Raw genomic sequence first — 20,054 nt, 5'->3', positions numbered from 1 at the left:
ATGTCTCCCAGACAGCCAGGCTGGTCCGTGCAAAGTGATATGGTTCACCTTGGCCCTGTCTAGTCAGTGTCTAGAAGTCACTTTCCCCAACCTCTCTCCCAGTCTCATGACTGAGTTGCACTTGGGAACTTTCCTGTCTAGGAGTTGCTGGCACTGTGCCTGGTTCCTGAGAAGGGCGTCTCCTTGCACTTGCCTTCTGGTGTCCTTCGAACCCAGCTTCTCACTCCACAGGACAGAGTCTGACCCCCTAGGGACCCCGCAGTATGGTTCTTTGCCAAAGAGCTTCTTCATCTGGAGCCAGCCTAGTGCCAGGTTCTACGCGATGCAAAAAGGGGTCCCAAGAAAATCTCAAAAAGAGCCCTGCTTAGCCTTAAACTGCTTCGGGTATCTTTTTGGGTGCATCTGTTCTGTCACCTGAGGCGCCTCTACAGCCCCCTCCACTTTCTCCTTCGGTGACTTGGCGGCAGGTGGCAGAGGCGGTGCCAAGCTTGCCAGGGGCGGGGGGCGCCTCGCTCTGTCTGGCGGTACAGCGCCCAGGCTTCTCAGCGGCGGGCGTCCTGGCCCCCACCACCCGCGCATCCCTGCCACCCAGTGCAGCACAGCGCCCCCGGCGCCCCCCGCCGGCCTCCGCCCGCACCTGCAGCGGCTCCGCGCGCCCTGCCCGCCGCCGCCGCCTCCAGCTCTTGGTCGCCCAGGACAGAGAGGCTGTGCGCACCGGTGCCAGACCCATCGCCAGCCGCCCCTGGGCCAGTGGACTCTAAGAGTACCGCTCTCGAACCCAGCGTACCCCAAGATGAACGTCAGGAGGGTGGAAAGCATCTCGGCTCAGCTGGAGGAGGCGAGCTCCACAGGCGGTAGGATGAGATGGGCTTGCAATCCGGCGCCCCGCTGGCACTGTCCTTCCCTCTCAATGATCGGTGCCCCTTCCACGCTGGGGGCGCCCCGGGGGAGGGGCCACGCTTGTTGCCATCGCTGCATGAGAGAGTGCGGACCCAGACGGGCTTAGGAAATGGAGGTGGGAGCGGGGGCATGGGGGCGCCAAGGAGTGGGGGCGCATGGCAAGGTCTAGGAGGGAAAAAAAAATTGCTTGAAGTGTGTTTGAAACTCGCTGGTGGCAGGGTCCGCTGCGATCCCGTGCGTACTTTTTGCCTTCCCTGAAAATTTCTGAGGTTGTGTTTGCTTTTACCAGATGCCTTTCACAGGCACGCTTCCTATCCCTAACACCTGGGGATAAATGAGCCAAAATGGTGTTGATCCACCCCCTCCACACTTCCTTGATGCTCCCAAACACTTCACTAGAACTCTATTTTGATCCCCTGGGTAATACACAGACGGGATGTTGCCCACATCAGAGCCTTTTGCAGACGCGCTTGTCTTGTTCTAGTGCTACCTTCAGTTTTGTGTGTTCGGAGAAAACAGTCTTCAGTGACTCTTGGAAATAATTTTTCAATAGTACAGCCTTAGAAAGGTACCGGGCATTGTGCAAGGAGCGTGGCTCTCAGGGAAACACGCAGGAATAGGAACTGTTCTCTGAGTTTAGGAGGACCTAAGGCAGAATTGATGTCCTCCCACAGACCATCTTGGGTTCCATCAGTTTGTTTTTAGATGGCTTTGATGCATTCAGATTTTTTTTTAGAGGACCCTAATAGGATCAAGGTGGTTGTGAGGAAGATTATATAAGGCTAGAAGTCACCGGTAGTTACCGTGTCATTTGGCTTTATGGGGTCAGAATGTGGGCTTAAGGGCTATAAAGTTGTAAGTTTTTTTCCCGTGCATTATCTTTATTACTGGAGGAAACAGAGGCACTTGAACAATTGAGTCCAGCACTCAGAAATACATGACCACAAGAAGAGGACATCTATCAGTCCCTTCCCTCCTGGGAGGCAGGACGGTGCTTGTCTCACTTGAGCGTGAAATTTTAAAAAGTCTTGGTTCTTCATAGGTTCCTGTTTTGGTCAGAAGGACACTTCAAATGTCAGGGGTGGTTGTAGGTTGGGTATAAAGAAACTATCGTTGGGGTTTCTTCTGCTGTGACTGGGGTGATCAGCTCACTCTCATTCAGGAGAGCATGTATGCTCAAAGCTCAGGAGTGTGGTACAGCTGAGACAGGCTATGGGGTCACAGTCCCTAGAGTTGGTGGCTTATACTTGTCTCCTCAGTAAGAACAGCTCTTGACCTGGGCTTAGTCAGGCAGATGGGGATTAAATTTACGTGTCCACTCTCAGTCCAGTGTCCTGGTGGGTGGAGTTTCTGTAAACGAAAAACACAAATGAAATCATACCTGAGGAACATGAAACAATTAAAATATTAAAAATGGAAAATGTGATATCAGCTCTAGCATCAAATGCAATGATTTCTCGGAGGATAGAAAGATTTGATTATATCTTGGCTAAGATGAGGATTGAAGCAAAAATTTAACATTGCATCTTTAGTTTCTTGCAAACATTTTTAGGTAATTAGTGTGTGATGATAAGACTAAAGGAAGCAGCAGATAGTAGGGAGCATCACTCTTGTTTTTGCCGGTCTTGTTCTAGGGCAATACTAGAGGTGATTGCACATGCTTTTTCAGGACTTTGGTGATCTCTGCTCAAACTTGCGATTGCCATGGGGAGAAATGAATGACTGTCAATTTTAAAGGTTATAGGTTTTGGTTTAAAAACTGTGTCTAGCCTTCAGTAAGTGGAGTTTGGTTTTCCCCTCAAACGTACACTCATGGACTAGGGAATTATAAAAGGATCCATTCACACAATAACAGGATTATCTGATAGAGAAATGAAAATATTTGGAGAAATTTCTCTCTGTGTCTTTCGTATGTGTGCTCTTGTATTATGACGTTATTTGGAGGCAAAACTCTAAAAATGCTCCTTGGAGAGGTGAAAGAGACCCCCATGCACACACACTCGAGGTGGCCAATAGGGGGAAAACCTCAGATACGGTAGCATAAGAGTTTAATTATGTTACCTAAACTTTCACCCTTACACTTTTCAACACATGAAAGCATTTAGTGTGTATTCAAGCATCACCTTTGAGGTCATCGGGGCTGACCATGGGAATGCGACTGACCACAGAATACTGATGGTGTAGGGAATACTAGACTTTGACACCCATCAAATTCCATGTTAGTCTCAAAAACTATACCAATACGTTTTGCGTTCTATCAACTAGGCCCATTATTCTGATACTCTGTTGTAAAAACTCAACACAATTCTACTACCTGTGTGTGCTTGTGTGTGTGTGTGTGTGTGTGTGTGTATGAGAGAGAGAGAGAGAGACAGAGAGAGAGACAGAGAGAGAGAGAGAGAGCGAGAAAGGAGATTTCAGTCAGATATGTAAAAGAATCTGAAAGAAGGTCAGAGAAAAAAGCCTTATGAAATTATTCATTGGTGCCCTTAATTTGTGTCATCCACCTTAGGGATGGCAGATGTTATCTGATGTAATCTACAGTAAAAATGGGGAGAAAAAAATCCAGGTTTCAGCAGTAGTGAGAAAAATTGCTGGCATTTTGAATCATGAATTGATGGATGTTTTGTGGCTTCAACTTAAGTTCTATGTTTATTAAGGTTCAAGGAAAGTCAAATTAGCAATTCCCCATGAGTAATAGTCAAAAATCCATTTATTTTGAACTTTGAAAAGCTTTTCATTGTGTAAGATACTCTACTTTCTCTGTGTCACACAGATGAAAAGGCACATTCAATAAATATTGTGAAGCATGACAATTCAGAGACGCCTATTTGCTTCCCTTATGTGCCATCCTTTTTTTTTTCTTCCTTTTCTGGTTGATGTTTACACCCTCATTCATAAAATAAGGACATAACTGTTTTGGACATTAATGAACCATACAAGATAAAATATGCGTTCAAGATTTTTGAAGAATTTTAGAGCAGATAGTGATTGCTTTGTTTTGAAAACATATTTTAGGACAATACACAATCTTTCTTACTCATTTTTGTCATTTTGTTTTCCTTGTCCTTGGTGGTTTTCATAATACATGGATAACATTGCTTTTCAATATTTCATAGCACATTGAGTTGTTGACCCAATGGCTCTCCTCCTTAGAGACCGTTTTCCAACGTGTGTGTGTGTGTGTGTGTGTGTGTGTGTGTGTGTGAGCGAGAGAGATTCAGAAAGAGGTGGAAAAGAGAGAAGAGATGAAGAATAAAGACCTGAGTATTATTTGTTCAGGAGGCCCTTACTATCCTCAAAATGTCTTAAGGTTGTTTAACGGAGCGCTTTTATAAATTGTTTTATTGTCGAGCACTGAATCACCCTTTTATTTTTCAAAATGGCTCATTTGGTTAAAGGTCCTAATGCCTCTGCTCCATCCTCCTGAATTCCCTGTGGTACTTCCTTTGCTCACCAAATGCTCCTTTGCTGACTATGGTCCCTGGGCGATCTGAGCCATTGATTCCTGGTTATCATTTCACTTCCTGATGGAGGAAGGTCATTGGCTAATAAAGGCACTGCCCTGGCCCATTTTATTGGTTAGAGGATAGGTGGGAGGAGTAAACAGAACAAAATGCTGGGAGGAAGAGGAAGTGAGCTCAGAGACTCGACCGCTTTCCTCTAGGGAGCAGACACCTGAGAGAGACGCCATGCTCCTGGCTCCTGGGCAGACGCACGCTAAGAAGCTCCGACCCAGGATGGACATAGGCTAGAATCTTCCCGGTAAGCGCACCTAGGGGCGCAACACAGATGATTAGAAATGGGCTAAATTAATATGTGAGAATTAGCCTAGAAGAGGTTAGAGAGAAATGGGCCAAGCGGTGTTTAAAAGAATACAGTGTCCGTGTAATTATTTCGGGGCATAAGCTAGCCGGGCAGGCGGCTGGGGTGTTGGGGATGCAGCCCCGCCGCCGCCCTTATTACTTCAACTTCCTAACATCTAGATTGAGGACTCAAATATACAGTCTCAATATCTGATGATGGCTGCTTTCTTCTCCACAGCTGTCTGTGGAACGGAATTAATTTGTACCCTCTCGGTTTCCGGGTAACTCTTTTTATGACCCTTACTTCTTTTCTTTGAACATTCTATGCAACCTTCACCAGGTTCTCTTTTGATCATCTTTCTTCTGTGCACTCTCCTCTTAAGCTAATGGCTATTTTAATTTCTCCTGTGGTGTGCAAGTCTCTCTGTGCACAGTCTAGCCCAGTGCCCTACCCGAGTGCTAGACAGACATTTTCATTGCTAGGATTTCAGACCCAGCAGCAGGTTTTTAGTGGCACTGTAAAGGAAAAACCAAAAGTGCACTAGAAAAATACATATTCTGTTCTTTAAAAACAAGTTATTTTTCAAATGGGGGAACCATTATTGAAGACACACAGTTTGAAACTGTTTGAAGCAGACCCTTCTCTATGAGCCTTCCATCTCCGCTGAATCAGCCACCAGGGTTTATTCTGTTTCTTCCCTCGGTTTCCTCTCTACAACCCAATACTATGTTCATAGCACCGTTTCCAGGGCAGTATACTTGAATCCTCTTCCCTTATCATCTCCCACTTAAGGTCTACTATATTTACTAACCCTTGCTTTAAGTCTTATTATCCCACAGAATATATTTTAGTACCTTCCTTTGATCCAACTGTTAGAAGGAAACCTGTGGTAGTTTCAGATTGGTATAAAAGGCTCTCACAAAAAGGTGATCATCTTCTGTCTCCACTTTCTCTCCTATAGTTCGGTTTATGCTTTGGTACAGGTGGCTGGATACTCCCTATTTCCCAAACATGCTTTGTGTTTCCCCGCTGTTTAGGATTAACTTCCTCCCCTGACATTGCTTGGTGATTGTTTTCAATCTCTCCCAACTCATCTTCATTGCTGTCCTCTGCAGCTCCGTTGCTTTGCCTGCTCTTTGGCTTTGTTTATGTAGTTTTTCTTATATTTTGGTCTGAATCTGAGCAAAGCAGAATAAATTTGGCATTTTACATCATTTGTAGCTATCAAATTGTAGTTGCTCATTAGCATATACCCTACACAAGGTACTCATGTTTATCCTTCTAGTTAATATTTACATGGCGCTTCACAAACTAGTAAGTGCCTAAAGGACATTTACTGAATTTAAATCCTGTTGCCCCATGACAGACCTATGAAAGAACTTAAATTTCAATTTATGTTTGGATGCTTGTTAAGCCCTCTTTAGGAACTGACATTCTTTGGCTTCCAACCTCTCTATTCATCAGATAATGTCTCTGAGTTTGGAAATATAGCATCAAGATCAAGCTTCTTGGAGCATCTGTAGCTTCATAGCTAGGTAAGTGTTTGTAGAGAAGGCTTGAATAGTTATTCTCTGATTTCCGTGTGTTTGAGGTAATATTTGGCTTTGTCCTGTATCTGGTTACAGTGATTCCTTATTATCTTCCAGATCTATCATGTCCAAGGTCAGTGGTCCAGCAGACTCCCAGAGAGTCCAATTCCTTCCCAGTCAGCCAAAATTAATGAGACATTGCAAAATTAGTTAAGTATTCCTTCTGAAATGTGACTTTGGTTGTCCCTGAGTTTGTCACAGACCTTGTCCTTTTCCAACACTGCACACCCCGTTCTCTATGCATCTGCATTGCCATGTCTGCTATCTTTGTTATTATCTTAGCTATTAAGCTCATCCAATGACAGTGCCTCCCATTGTAGCAGCAGCCATAGAAAGGAATGGAAAAATCAAACCACTGAGGCCTCATTCAATGTATACACAACTGCTTCTTTGGTTCTTTTTCTCTCTCATATCAGCATTCACAGGGAGAATCAGGCTGTGTCGGGAGAGAGGGTTTAAAAGAGATAAAGTTCAGTTCTTTACCCCAGTGGCTGTGGCTATCTCCCCTCTCACCAAGCCTCTTTCTCACGGCTGATCTGTATGCAAGTCCATGTACAGTATTTGGGAATCGAGTAAGTAGAAAGCCCATGTTTAAACACAGCAGTTCCCATCATACTCTGTATTATGAAGAGTCATTTGATCAGGAATATAAATATAGAATTTTCCATGTTGTGCACTTGGCCATCGTTCCTATGTTGAAGACTTATTTCTATTCCTGAGGGTGAACACAGTCAGTGTAGTTGAATGGCTGAATCACTGGAACGGACTGTGTCATTTTAAATATCTTCGGGGCATATTATTAACTTTTGAGAAGTTACCTCCTTGTATTCCACTCTATTTATTTAGTAAAAATTAGCAATCAGAGTATTTCAATAGTTTGTAACTTTTGGGCTACCTCAAATTTGTATTATTGGCTTAAGGAAATGTCCCCCTCTTGTATTTAGGTGCCATCTGTTCATGAATAGCCAATAAGTCTTTAGGGAATTCTCACTGTCACTTTTATAGGTCTTTAAACAATGACTCAGGAGGAAAATAGACTTTTATTTTCTGCTGTCAATGTGTGTTAATAGTTTGAAATAGCTTTGCGTGAAGCAGTTTATTTAAGAAGAGTGTTTTAGAAGCCCAAGTAGGACTCAAACTCAGATTTGAATGATACAATAACCACCGGAGTTTACAGCCTACCCACAGTATGTCTTCTTTGTATTATAAAACAAAGATTGTGTTTTACATGCCAAGGTATCACTAAGAATATACACAAATCATTTTTATACATGTTATACATGTCAAGAGGTCCGTAAGAATATAACTAAATCAGTTTATCTTTTTTCATAAGAGAATACATGCCTGTAAAGGGACTCCATGTGTTTTCTGGTAATATTGTATGACTATAGCACATCCAGATATTAAACATGTCTACATTGAAGAATTGGTTTTCTTCAAGGGACTTTAAAATTTTGTACCCAAATGAATTTTCATTTGGCTAGCATGGGAAATTACTTCAGACCTGTTCTACCCCACGTCTTCGTCTGTGCTGTATGTCTGGTAAAGGCGCCAGAAATATGTTGAATGAACGACTTGCTAACATCATGCTGATTCCCAAGGCAGACTTATTATTATACTCCAACCTAGTGGAGTTGTGGGCAAATTGATGCTCTGGTCTTCTAGGTCTCATTTGTACGGGACACTTAATAAACACGACAATGTAGTGCTGATCAGCAGGAATCCATAAGATAACACTCTCAGACATTGCTCTAAGAACAAGTGAGTTCAGGTGGGAGAGAACTCTGACTTAGAGAAATTTTGATTTAATTTAAAAAGTTGGTATCAGATGGCCATTCGGTCTAATGCCACCCTTCCTTTTTTGTTTTTGTTTTTTTCCCTGTATCCAATGGTGAAGGTGATATCTAGTAGAACCTTACAGACATCTCATGATGATAAGATGAGATTTATTCCTCAAATAGTTATACAGAAACTATCTGGTATTAGACTTATAAAGCAGATTCTGCCTACATTTTATACAGAAGATGGTTAATGGATGTGCCCCAGGTATTCATAGTGGAATGGGGGAAGAAATGACCAAACATTTATTTTTTAAAATACCCATTCCCATGCTGGAGTACATACAGTGGGTTATACAGTTAACGGTGAGATGATTTCCTGTTGGTAGAATGCAGTTCTTTGTGTGTGAAAACACACTGTGACAGTAAACTTCGTCTTTTTCCTCTTTGGGGTCTTAAAGAGTGAAGCTACAAAAACAAACCAACAAACAAAGAATGGTCTCAAAAATCTATGATTGTTCTGTTGTTAGTTTCTTCTTTCCTCTTTCTACTTTCTCAAATATAACTGTTTTTTGTCTCCCACTCAGTAACATTAAAAGATCATGCCATTTACATTTTTTTAAAAAAATCTTCTGCAATGCAGGGAATATATGAAGAAGCATGCTTGCTTCATAATGCAAATATGACTTAGGAGCTTGGAGAGTATGAAATGAGTAATAGCTTCTGTTTAAAGAAAGTGGTAAAGGAATTGAGAGTGCTCATTTCTCTTATGAGTGGTTTAAATAATGTTCTAGTAAAAACAGAGGCATTTCAACTCAGTATAGAGATTTTGAAATTAAATAGAGCATCCTCATGATTTTGAAGATAATTTTGTAGAAAATAAATCATTTATCATAAGAGCACTATTTTACCTTATCTAGATCTGTGAGGGCTTGTGAAAATCAACCAACTATCTCTTACAAAAATTCCAAAACTCCTTGCTCCTCTTCTTTCGTCTCCACAAACTCTCTGTAATTTCAGCCGGGGCTCGCTGTGCTACAAAGTGCTGTGTGCCTGTACTCCATTAGAGGTTTGGTAACTGTTTGTAACTTTGCCCTCCTAGTTATTTCATCATGCTGAAATGAGTCGTGGGGACTTCTGGAGCGCAGGCGCAGCATTCCCTTCATTTGGTGGCAGCAGGAAGGAAAATGTTGGAAGGCGAGTAGAAAATGGGAATGCTCAGAGCCAGGCACTGGGAATCATGGAAAAGTAAACAAACACTGCCGAATTCAACAGTATTCAGAGACGTAGAATGAGGACCTCCTACACACATTTGGTAGAAACTAAATTCCAATTTTCATGGAGACACAGTCATTAAGGTTGGTTTGAAAGGGCCACCCATCTAAATGTTGAAGCTGGAAGATAGTAAATATTAGCGCTTCTGAGATAATTGAAGTACAAAATTTGTTGCTAATCTGCATAAACTCTCCTGGTTAAATTGAAGTTGTAAATATAGTTTCCAAATGAAAATTAGTCATCCAAAACAGCTAATACTTTGACAAGCACTGTTCACCTCTCTGAATAAACACTAACCATGAAAAATCTACAATCTTTACAATGAAGCAGTTGAACTGTTGAAATTATTAAAGATATATCACAGTTTTAAGCAGAGCTCCATTTCTTCGCAAAATCCATAAGCAAGAGATAGTGGCTTTTCATGAATATCATCAGCACAGAATTACAAAAGCCTCAGGCTGCACTGATTTCTTTTCTAGGAAAAAAATTTGAAGATACTGTCCAACAATCATTCATTAACAACACACTTATCCATCATGAGAGACAATATGCTAGTAAATGTTTGAGAACAAAGAAAAGCAAAGCTGTTGTTTCCCATATAGAATTAAAATTTTAAGTCACCTTTCCTGGTATGCTCCTAAATTCCACTTTGCCAGCATTAACATAATCAACTACAGAAAGCACGGTTGTTTACCTCATCTTTAAGACTGGACTTAAATGCCATTCTAGGACACAGTTGTCCTTCTTTAATGAAGAGTGTTATCAGCTACCATCTTATCAATAGCTTTTGGAAAACGTGGAAAACGCTATGCTGAGGGAGCAAAGAGCAGAAGTGTTATAATCACGAAGTTTACTACTATGTGATGTGGGCTTCATGAGGTCACATGTAACATATTACACTACACAGACCTTACTCAGAGTAGAAGTATTAACCTATATGCTAAATAATACTGTTACATATTTGGGTGACCCTGAAAATATCAGTCTATTTTATTCTGTGAAATGTATGCTGGACATCGTTGGCCAGGTACCATTCACAGTACTTAAATGTAAGAGTGATGAAAAATATCCCCTGGAAACCTTAAACATACTTGTGAAAATAAACACATGTGATAGAATCTGGAACATGGAAAGCCTCTTAATAGCTCAATTTCCAGAACACTTTGAGGAAAGTGCTTAATCACATCCTGCAGGTCAGACAGGGTCAAAGAAAGACACCTAGATTAGTTGGACCTGCAGAGGGAGGCTGAGGTTTTCTGGGGGAGATGGCAGGTGGAATAATAGATATTTTTGGTAGCAGAAGTTGTGGGGATAAGGCTGAGCCAAGAGATTAGGGTTATACAAGCCGGGAACTCTGAGTTCTTCATGGGGCAATGAAGGTCTGAAATCGAATGGAACAGTGAGATGAGACATTGGGGAAGTCTGTGTGTGAAGGTTCTGAGGAACCTGGTGAATCTTGGTCAAGTACAGGAGTTGATCCTCTGTCCACACCAGCAACAAAACTGCACTAATGTTGCGAATGGATGGAAATAGGGTCGGGGTGAAACCTCAGGCAAAAAACAAACAAACAAACAAAAAAAACCTACTCTGACCAGATATTACAAGTGGGGAATCTGAAGGACATAATAGTTTATTGTTCAGAGGCTGAAGAATAAAGACTACACATGAGAGAAACAGAATATGAGCTCAATAGGACTTGAGGATGTTGATTATAGGTTTTTAAAGGGATCAGTAATGACAAAGACCCTGAGATAGAGCATCTAGATGTCTGGCTTCAGTAAGCCAGGGGTTTCCTAAATACATGCAGATGGTAAATAAAGGAGCTTCACCTGAAAGAAAATGACATTGATTAGATGTTAAAAATTTAAGGACTTGTGGAACATCAAAGTGAAGGAGATGCCAGTAGGCATGGGCTATTAGGACTGTAACAAGAGATGGAGATTTTATTCTGTAGACAAGAGGGAGCCAGTTGAATTTCATAGAATGACAGAATGTAGAACATTAATTTTGCATAGCTGGGTAGGCTTCATTCTTGATAATGATGTCATTAGGTGACTGTTGCATTAGTCTAGGCAAGAGAAAAAAAAGACTGAACTAGGGTAAAGGCATTAGGAATGGAAGAGTAGGTTGCCTCGAGGACAAGATGGGGGTTGGAGCCACAATGCGGTATGATGAGAAACACGAACCACAAGTGAAGGAATTGGTTGTGAAGAAGAACAATGTGTTCCTATTTATGAATATTGATTTTCAGGTGTGGGGGGAAATAGCCACATCATACCCTCAGAGACAACTGGAAACATGGGCTTCAAGTTTAGTCTATTTTTCGAGAAGCTCAGAATTGTTATGTGTCCAGAAATGTGAGGAACTCAAGGGAAACAGAAATAAATGAAACATTGTCAGGACCCCCAAATCCTGGGCAGCAAACAAAACTAGGATCCCAGATTAGAGAGGCAGATACAGGGAAGAGATCAGGAATGTAGCTGAGAGACTGGGTATAAGAGAACTTGAGAATTCAGACTCTAAGTAAGTGTGGGAGCTGGATGTGCAAACAGGGAGTACACCAGAATTTGGAAAGAGATTGAAGAGGTATTATGGAGGTCAGTGCCTGGCACAGGAGACTCATGACTGTTGACTCGGGAATAAAGGAGTCTAAAGGATCCAGATCTGGCTAGTATTCAAAGCTGCTATAGGACTGAGGGAAGAAGGTTGGTGGCTAAGTGCAGTAATCAGAACTGGGGTTCAGATAACCCGGCTGTGACCATGGGATTTGTGGAAGTCACAAGGCAATGGAGTTTAATGCCTTTGTGTGTGGTTAGACCATTCTTGCCCCATATTCACTGTTGGGCTTCTTTCTGACTTCACTCAGGTCTTCATTAAAGTGCCGCTTCTCTTATGACTTCATCTAATACAACTATTTCTTCCACTTCTCTCTATTCTCTCGCATTTGCTGGCCTACACCTCAAAAGCTTTATATACCTTTAAAAGAAAGCTATGTACCTACATATTGTACACATGTAACATATAAAGCACATTTATAAATTATTTTGAGTATATTTCTACTCTATTTTCTATCTCAAAGGGATACAGACATTTGCTGAGTTCTAAGTCAATGAAATTTACCTATCATACTAGGGTGCACGGGTACCAACTTTACTACTGTATGGAAAGCACTTAACATACTGTCCAACAAACAACTACATCTCATAAATGGGAGTGGTGGTCATTTCTGCAATCATTTGGAATGAGTGAGACATATTCCACTCTGTAGATAGAGGTCAGGAACAGAAAGATTGGGGACAGCAGGGTATGAAAGCAGATGGCCATAAAGAAGAGGTGCTTGTTCTCTGAGGAGAGGCCTCTGATCTTTCAGTGCAGAGGGTGACTTTCTAGGGAATGTTTTAAACAAGTTTGGTATTTGAGCTATGATTTGGACAACCAACAAGGTATAAAGAATTTCAAGGAATCATGGAAAAGGAGCTTGAACACATCTATCTATGCAAGCAGCCATTTGTTTAGAGTTGATAGGTCAATGGGCCATGACAAAGTTGTGTGATTAAGGAGAAAAATCTAAGAACTGCAGATTTTGTGTGGTCAACAAGACAGAATAATGATGGTATGGAAAGAGATACTGAGGAAGAATCCTCCTATCCTGGAATAAAGCAGGCTGAAGAGGGAAACCTAAGGTTGGAAAATTATCAAGACTTCCCAGTGTTTAGATGGGAACGACAAGTTGTGGAAAAACATGGGTGGCAGCTTCTTGCAGCATCATGGCTGACATTTGTAACCAGTTAATGCTGGAGTGACTGAGATGGGAGACTGAAGAGGGTGAGTGGTTTGTCAAGGATATGCTGCTGGACTGATTCCATCTCCAATGTGAATCTCTGAGTGAAGGCCTATGTTGATGGGAAGATGCTAGCCCTTCGCGAAGGAAAGTGTGTGTGTCAGCACACCTGTCTTTATATGTGCACATATATTTGGACTTAAACACATTGAGTTCAACATTATCTTTGGAGGTTTTAAGAAAATAATTGGATAGCTTTGCCTTGGCATTGCCGAGGTGATTTTGAACACCCTTTATAAGTAAACTGAGGCTCAAAATCTTGAGCACATTGCCCACTGTGACATAGTGATTGGGAGAGCAGGGATTTGGGCTAAGGCAATAGTATAGAAGACATACTGCCTATGTAGTACTTTGTACTCTTTATTCCTCCACTATCATTCTCGGACAGGTCATGGAAGAGTAAAAGGAGACTCTCTGGGATGACTTGACCTGTTGTGGAAGGGAGGCCTGAGTTGGGCTTCTCAGACTTAACACTCTCTGTTCAAGTGGTGAGTCCTGGTAGACAAAGGCTAATTATCCAATAAACTTCCTGTGGGTTTCTTTAATCCATCTCTGGTAAAGATCTCAAATTAGTTCCTGTTCCAATGTATTGTGCATGGGGAGAGTGAACCCTAATGCACAACTTTGTGACTACCATTGGAGCTTTTAATGTTCGAAGGTTTAAATCCAAGGAAAGTAACACATGGCCTCCCCAAACTTGAGTCAGAAAGCACTGATGGTCAGGACAAGTTGGACAAATTAGTGCCAGGAAGTCTATCACTGCAGCATACAGGTAAATTTCTGAGGGAAGCTTCTCAGTCTCTGCAAAGTCATGATCTCGACCTGGAACATTCCATTTGCATAGCTATATTATTTCTCCTGACTTCACAGCCTGATTTTGGCTCTGATTCTCTACCCACCCAACTGAAGACGCTTTGCACAGTCTTCCTTAGGTTAACAAGATGAGAGCATACACCATTGCTGCAAGCATTGATCTCCAGCCATGCTCCTTCCTGCCATGCATCCTTTTAATGCTGTCCATAATAAACACAGTTTTAATTAATTTCTTGGTATCTATCTAAAAACGCAAAGTAAAGAGACTCTGCATACTTCCAAGAGACATAGGGGCACTCAAATATTTGTTGACAAATGGATAGCAATGTAACTTTAAATAAACTCAAATATTGTTTAAACGATTAGATAATCTCCATGTTTTTTTTCTGCCATCAAATGGAGTGAACAAACACTCAGAAAGCTCAGATTCTAGCTCTTTCCCCCCTTTTGGACTTCAGGACACATCCATTCAACTTTATCTCCAACATTTATTTATTTAACATTTATTGTAAATTAATTGTGTTGAATGCTTGGGTAAAGCAAGCACCTTTTCTTCTTACCAATGGCCAGCTAGGAAGAGAGATTTTAAACAATACAAATGAATACAATGATAATTTCAGCAAATGAGCATGGAAACACATACACAGGAGCAGGTAGACATGGAGAAAAACTTACTTTGGTTTCAGAGTCAGTAAATAACTCTTAAACGAAGTAGAAATGAAGTAAATTATTGAATTATGCTTAGAGATAGATGATACAAAAGTAAAGGACATACTTGAAGGAGAGAGAGAAAGAAAGAGAGAAAGACAGAACACAAAAGATGATTCTGCAGAGACAGGTAGAATACATATTGTTAGGAATTGGAGTTTTGTTATAGGTTTGGACTTGTTCCATGGGTGATGAGAAGTGATCAGAGGTTTTAAGAAGCAGAACTAGATAATCAAAAGCCTAACACTTTATGTGCCCTTGGTTCATATGATTAGCAAAGGGCATAATGGTGTTGTCCTATAAACCAGCAAATCATGGACCATGGTTCTGTGCTGCTTGCCTTTGGGGGACCTTGACTCATCTCATCTTCTCTCTCTCTTGGGTATCTCAGTTTCTCTTTAATTTATATTTTCTTTTGTCTGGCTTAAACTCTGAAATTTGACTTGAGTCTCTTGTTTAGAACTTACAGCTAGTAATCTACTGTCAAAATCAGAGATAGTCTCTGTGGTTTGATTATAGATCTCTTTAAGGGGTGGGGAGGCAGGTTTAAATCTGTTGGGATATAATGGAAAGAAGAAATGAAGAGGGGTAAAGGGAATGATAACTAATAAGAAGGCTGTTTCACAAATCCAGATGGAAGTCTAGTATTTTATAAGTTTCCTAAAAATATTAATTTACAGAAGACTTTGAATGGATTTTTACTATATGGGAGATACAATATTATCCCAGAAGCCACAGGTTGTAAAACCAAGGTCCCAGTGCCTAGTGTGAAATACTATCCTTTCAGTTGTGGATTGGGGGATCCCAGAGACTTACAAACACTACAGGCTATTGTCATTGCTCTTAGTTGCTTAACAGAACCTGATGGTGTAACTTGGCTTTGAAGACATAATCTGCTTTGGTTTATAGGCCATGGAGAAATCAAGCTGAAACTGATGGGGAAGCTTCCTCCTTATTAGGTACCTTTCTTAATGCCTGATGACACTAGGCAAGCTGGCAATGGAGAAACATCATCAGCAATTTTACTGAGATAGGGACCCTGCAAATGGTAGCAAAGGCTAGCTTGGCAAGATGTTTACATTGGTTCAGTCATGGCATTATTGCTGTGGAAGTTACCAACTCCATAGAAGGGTATTTATTCCTGATGATGTAAACATGGCCAAAAATCCATAACTTGGAATTTATCAGCTCTAAAGGTGAACCTACTACTATTATTTTGCTAAATGAACACACTACCAAACTGACTTATAAATATTTATCTCTGTACCTATGGACTACTGCAGCCCTCATTAGCAAAGCATCCCTCTTTGGACAGGAGACAGTGGTTAAGATAATGATTCACCACCGGTTAAAGTGCAGAGAATGATGAGAGTGGGGTGCTCAGCTCTAAATGCTGCATCCACACTACCTCTCCTCGGCAAGGCTTGGGGAACATCACGAGAGAGAATAGAAATATTATAAAAACCAGAGGTCTGGGAGGACCGCGGAGCAACAGAACCTTCCAGATGTGGCAGGAGTACTACACTCCAAATTCAGAGCTGCAGGACTTCCTTACATAAGACCTCACGAGATTAAGCCAGTCAAAGTTATAGCATTGAGGAGGAAGACTTATGAGGCCCCATCCAGCTGCTATTGACAGCTGCTCCTGGGAGAGGGAGAGTAATTTTTCTTCAGGGATCTAACCTCTGGGAAGTTGACATTTCCAATGGATGGTCCTCCAGACACACATACACACATACATACCTGTACACACACACTCATATACAGGACTAATTAGGTTCAGTGAATCACTAAAAGAGGAAAAAGAGAACATGATCGTTGGATGGGAGAGGTAGGAAAAGTGATTGGGGACGTTGAAGGAGTGAGTAGAGAGCATATATGATCAAAATACACTGTAAGCATGCATACAACTACTAAATAAATACAATATTAAAATGTTGGCACGTACCTGTGGGTGTTAAGTTTCTCCATGAATCATATATATGTACTTAGAGAAGTGTTTGCACTTCCTAGCATTTTGTTCCCAGAGTCAAGAGTAAACATACTGAGTAGTTTTCACACCAGGCTCAGGAGACAGCTGGTCTGGCTGGCCATATCTTGATATCTGACCTTACAAGTAAGACATGCTCAGTTGACGGACATAAGGGTTTGGTTCATATCAGGACACTGATAAACTGATAGAAGCAGGCATTTCTCTCATGCTTAGACTTGAGAGCAGAAGAGTGACAATGAGCTATTACCCAATGTTATCAGCACGTGACTTCCATTTTATTTATGTGCTCGCTTGGGTGAGTGTCAGGTATAAGAGAATTAACACTACCTTGAAGTGCCATTGCTTACCAATCATTCTTCTAAAACGTATCAGGCCAGTTGTTCTTGTCCTTATCCGAATTGACAACTCATAGACATTGTTCTAAGAGTTCTAAAATAATTTCTGATGTTTTGTTTCTGGACTATTTATGTACTCCAAGTTTCACAGTCTCAATCGTGATGGATGTTCCAGTTCCAGAGAAGCCTCAATCACTCTGTCTACAAATATTCAAAACTCCACAAGACATACCTGTACTACTGCAACGTTGATAGATAAAGGCATATCGTATGGATCATTCATAGCAACATGGCTATTTTCTGATTCGCCCTCAAAAAGTTCAGCTGCTGTTATTTCTGCTTCTAAAATCCATGCAGTGTAGCCTGGTGATCTGCTGATATAGGGAAGCTTTAGCCATTATTGTCTCGCAAACAACAGTGTACAATTGCAGACTTGCTCGTGGTGCAGTTCCGTAAGAGAAGAGCTAATCTTTACCCCAGAGATTGTGCTCTGACTATTTAGAGCTACAGTACTAATCACACATTTGTATGCCTGGTCAGAAGAAGTGAAAAGAAATGGGCTCTACTTAGAGATGATTAGTTATACTGGTGTGCAAAAGCCATACCATGTGAGAATGTTCTGATTTCATAATGGCCTCACGGATTTAAATGAACATCTTCAAATCATGACTCAGAATCACTGATCACTTCAGTCTTCAGGAATTTAGACTCCTGGAGCCTTCAGATTGTCTGAATTGTTCAGTGTCTGTCCTGTAAGCCTATAGCAATGCCTGCACTTACACCCTCAAATATTGTTGAATTAATACCCCTACATAAAGACCAAACTCCTCTATACAGTCCACTGGAAAAACAAGACATATAGAAAGTTACTCTCTGACTAGCCTGGCATATGCCTTAAACCAGAACTAAATGTAACATCCTAGAAGAACAAAGACACAGAAAGGAGAGCTCTTTGGGACACAAAAGAAACATTGCAGGTAGAGATGTAACCATTACCTCAGTCTTAAAAGTACCTGTTGAAATTTGTCACGCATAAGAGAGGGGTTATTGAGGTGAGAAGATCACCTTTTGCAGAGATTTAGAGTTGTGTGAAGACTCCAGTCCTTTCCAGGAAGCTCCAAGGCCCATGCATCCTGAATCTTAGCAATGGGTTGATGTATCCTAGAGCAGAACTGGAAGGGAATGTGGTGAGATGTCATTGACACCTTTGCATTCGTGGAATCGATGCTTAGACTGAAGTCTATGTCCTATTAAATGGTGTTAAGGCAAAGAAAGAAAATTGTTTGGGTTTAGTAGAAAATGATGGAGAGTCCTATGAAGGCAAGAGACATGTTAGAATACTAGTACAGACCATGTTGAAAGAGAGACAAGAATTGTAAAAGTTTGGTGGATGGAGAAAAGGCAGTTGGTTTGAGAGATTCAGTAGCAGATGTAATGAGTATCACTTTAAGTATTGGAGTAAGAGGAGAACTGCATTAACCTTAAATCTTGGAGGACATGACAGTTTTAGGATGTATAGAAGTTGAGATGCTGGTAGAGAGTAGGGATAAACAATTGTCAAAGGATTGTATCCAGGGTGTCAAAACAATTAGAAATTCTGATTAGGAGCTAGCAGGTATCAGGTAAAAAAAAAAAAAATGATGACAAAGCACATCCCTGTCAGAGCAAAAAAGCTCAGGATGGACTCCTGGAGAGAATGACTAAAGTTTCATGGCCACACCAAGAGGTGGATGCTAGCAAAGGATTCGGAGGTGCAATGTGAAATGAGGAGATGGCGGACAGGAGAAATACTGTGGATGCTGAGAGCAGGCAACTTTTCCAGCACTTGGTCAATTACCTTAAGTGCTCTGCATGGTTAAGTACGATGAGAACTGGCAGGATTTGGCAGTTAGGAGGTTACAGCAATTTAAGTGGGGCACAATGAGGCTGCAGGGGATTGGCCATGAGTGTGCAAAGGAAGCCTAGCAAAGCAAAGGCAGGCAGGACTAATGCAAGCCCCTGTTAAGGACCGAGGGAAGGTGCAGCAGCTCTTGTGGAAGAAGCTGCTGAGGAATACAGTTGTTGAACAGGAGTCATCTGGATACCTGTGTAGGTGCTGGACCTGTTAACAAGGTGTTCTAGCAAGATTCACAGTCTTCTCTATCACTGCTATGCTTTGTGTGCAGAGAGCACTTAGGGTGTCCGACCACGGCTAATTGGTTATTGAAACTTTGGTTACTTATACAAATACAGAAAAGCAGGGAGAACAATAAGCCATGGGGATTCCCTAGCCCAAATTGCTGGTTAACAATATTTCAACATGCCTGCTTGTGGACTTAAAGGAAAATAAATAAAATATAACCAGGGTCATTCTGTTTTCTGTCCGTTCTCCCATGCAGCCACAGCCATTCACGGATTTGGTGTATATTACCTCAATTTAAGTTAATATTTTTATACACATTTGTAAGTATACTATGCATGAATGCTGTGTAATATGTTTCACGTGTGGGGTTTTGTTTTGTTTTACTTTCATTTTAAAACTGGAGCTCATGTAACTCAGAATGGCCTTGAACTGATTCTCCTGCCTCCGTTTCAATCCCGGTTCTGGGACTGCAGGTTTTTACCACCCTGTCCAGCTCAGTATATGCCTGAAATTCACACATTGCTGACTTTTAAGACCTCCTACGCTAGTACTGTGCTTTTGAGAAGTAGCTCCGTTGAATAGTTTATTCTCCTTTTTGGACCAACATTATGTGTATAGCATCTTATTGCTTTGTATCTGTGCTATGGGACTGGGTTGTTCTGTAGTAGTATTTTCTTGTTGTCTTTCCAGTATCTCCATATATTCTAACAGAATAAATGGTACCCTGCTCGACCTTGGGAAGGGCTCTGGTTCATGGAGACTCTTCTTTGAAAGAGCAGGATGAGGTTGGCTTTGGGGATGACTTCATCCTCAGCAGTATTAACATTTCATAGATTAAAGGGAGCATTGTTTTTGGAGAAGATATGCTGCAATTAATTATAACTTTAGCCAAA

At 41.3% G+C, this 20,054-nt stretch overlaps 1 protein-coding gene across 2 annotated transcripts in view; it reads left to right on the top strand.

Annotated features, from left to right (window-relative positions):
- Positions 1-347: 347 nt before the first annotated feature.
- The window catches only part of Kcnip4 (potassium voltage-gated channel interacting protein 4), a 1,070,438-nt gene continuing 1,050,731 nt past the window's right edge, over positions 348-20,054 (top strand). For both annotated transcript variants that reach the window (XM_041643760.1, XM_041643756.1), the window contains exon 1: positions 348-854. In XM_041643760.1, the coding sequence (XP_041499694.1) occupies positions 794-854 (61 nt within the window). In that variant the 5' untranslated portion in view covers positions 348-793. The remainder of the gene's footprint in view (positions 855-20,054) is intronic.

Source organism: Microtus oregoni, unplaced genomic scaffold (genome assembly GCF_018167655.1).
Source record: "Microtus oregoni isolate MIOR12 unplaced genomic scaffold, Mior012 000090F_ref0000504, whole genome shotgun sequence".
Classification (NCBI taxonomy): domain Eukaryota; kingdom Metazoa; phylum Chordata; class Mammalia; order Rodentia; family Cricetidae; genus Microtus; species Microtus oregoni.
This window is presented reverse-complemented; position numbering and strand designations above follow the sequence as displayed.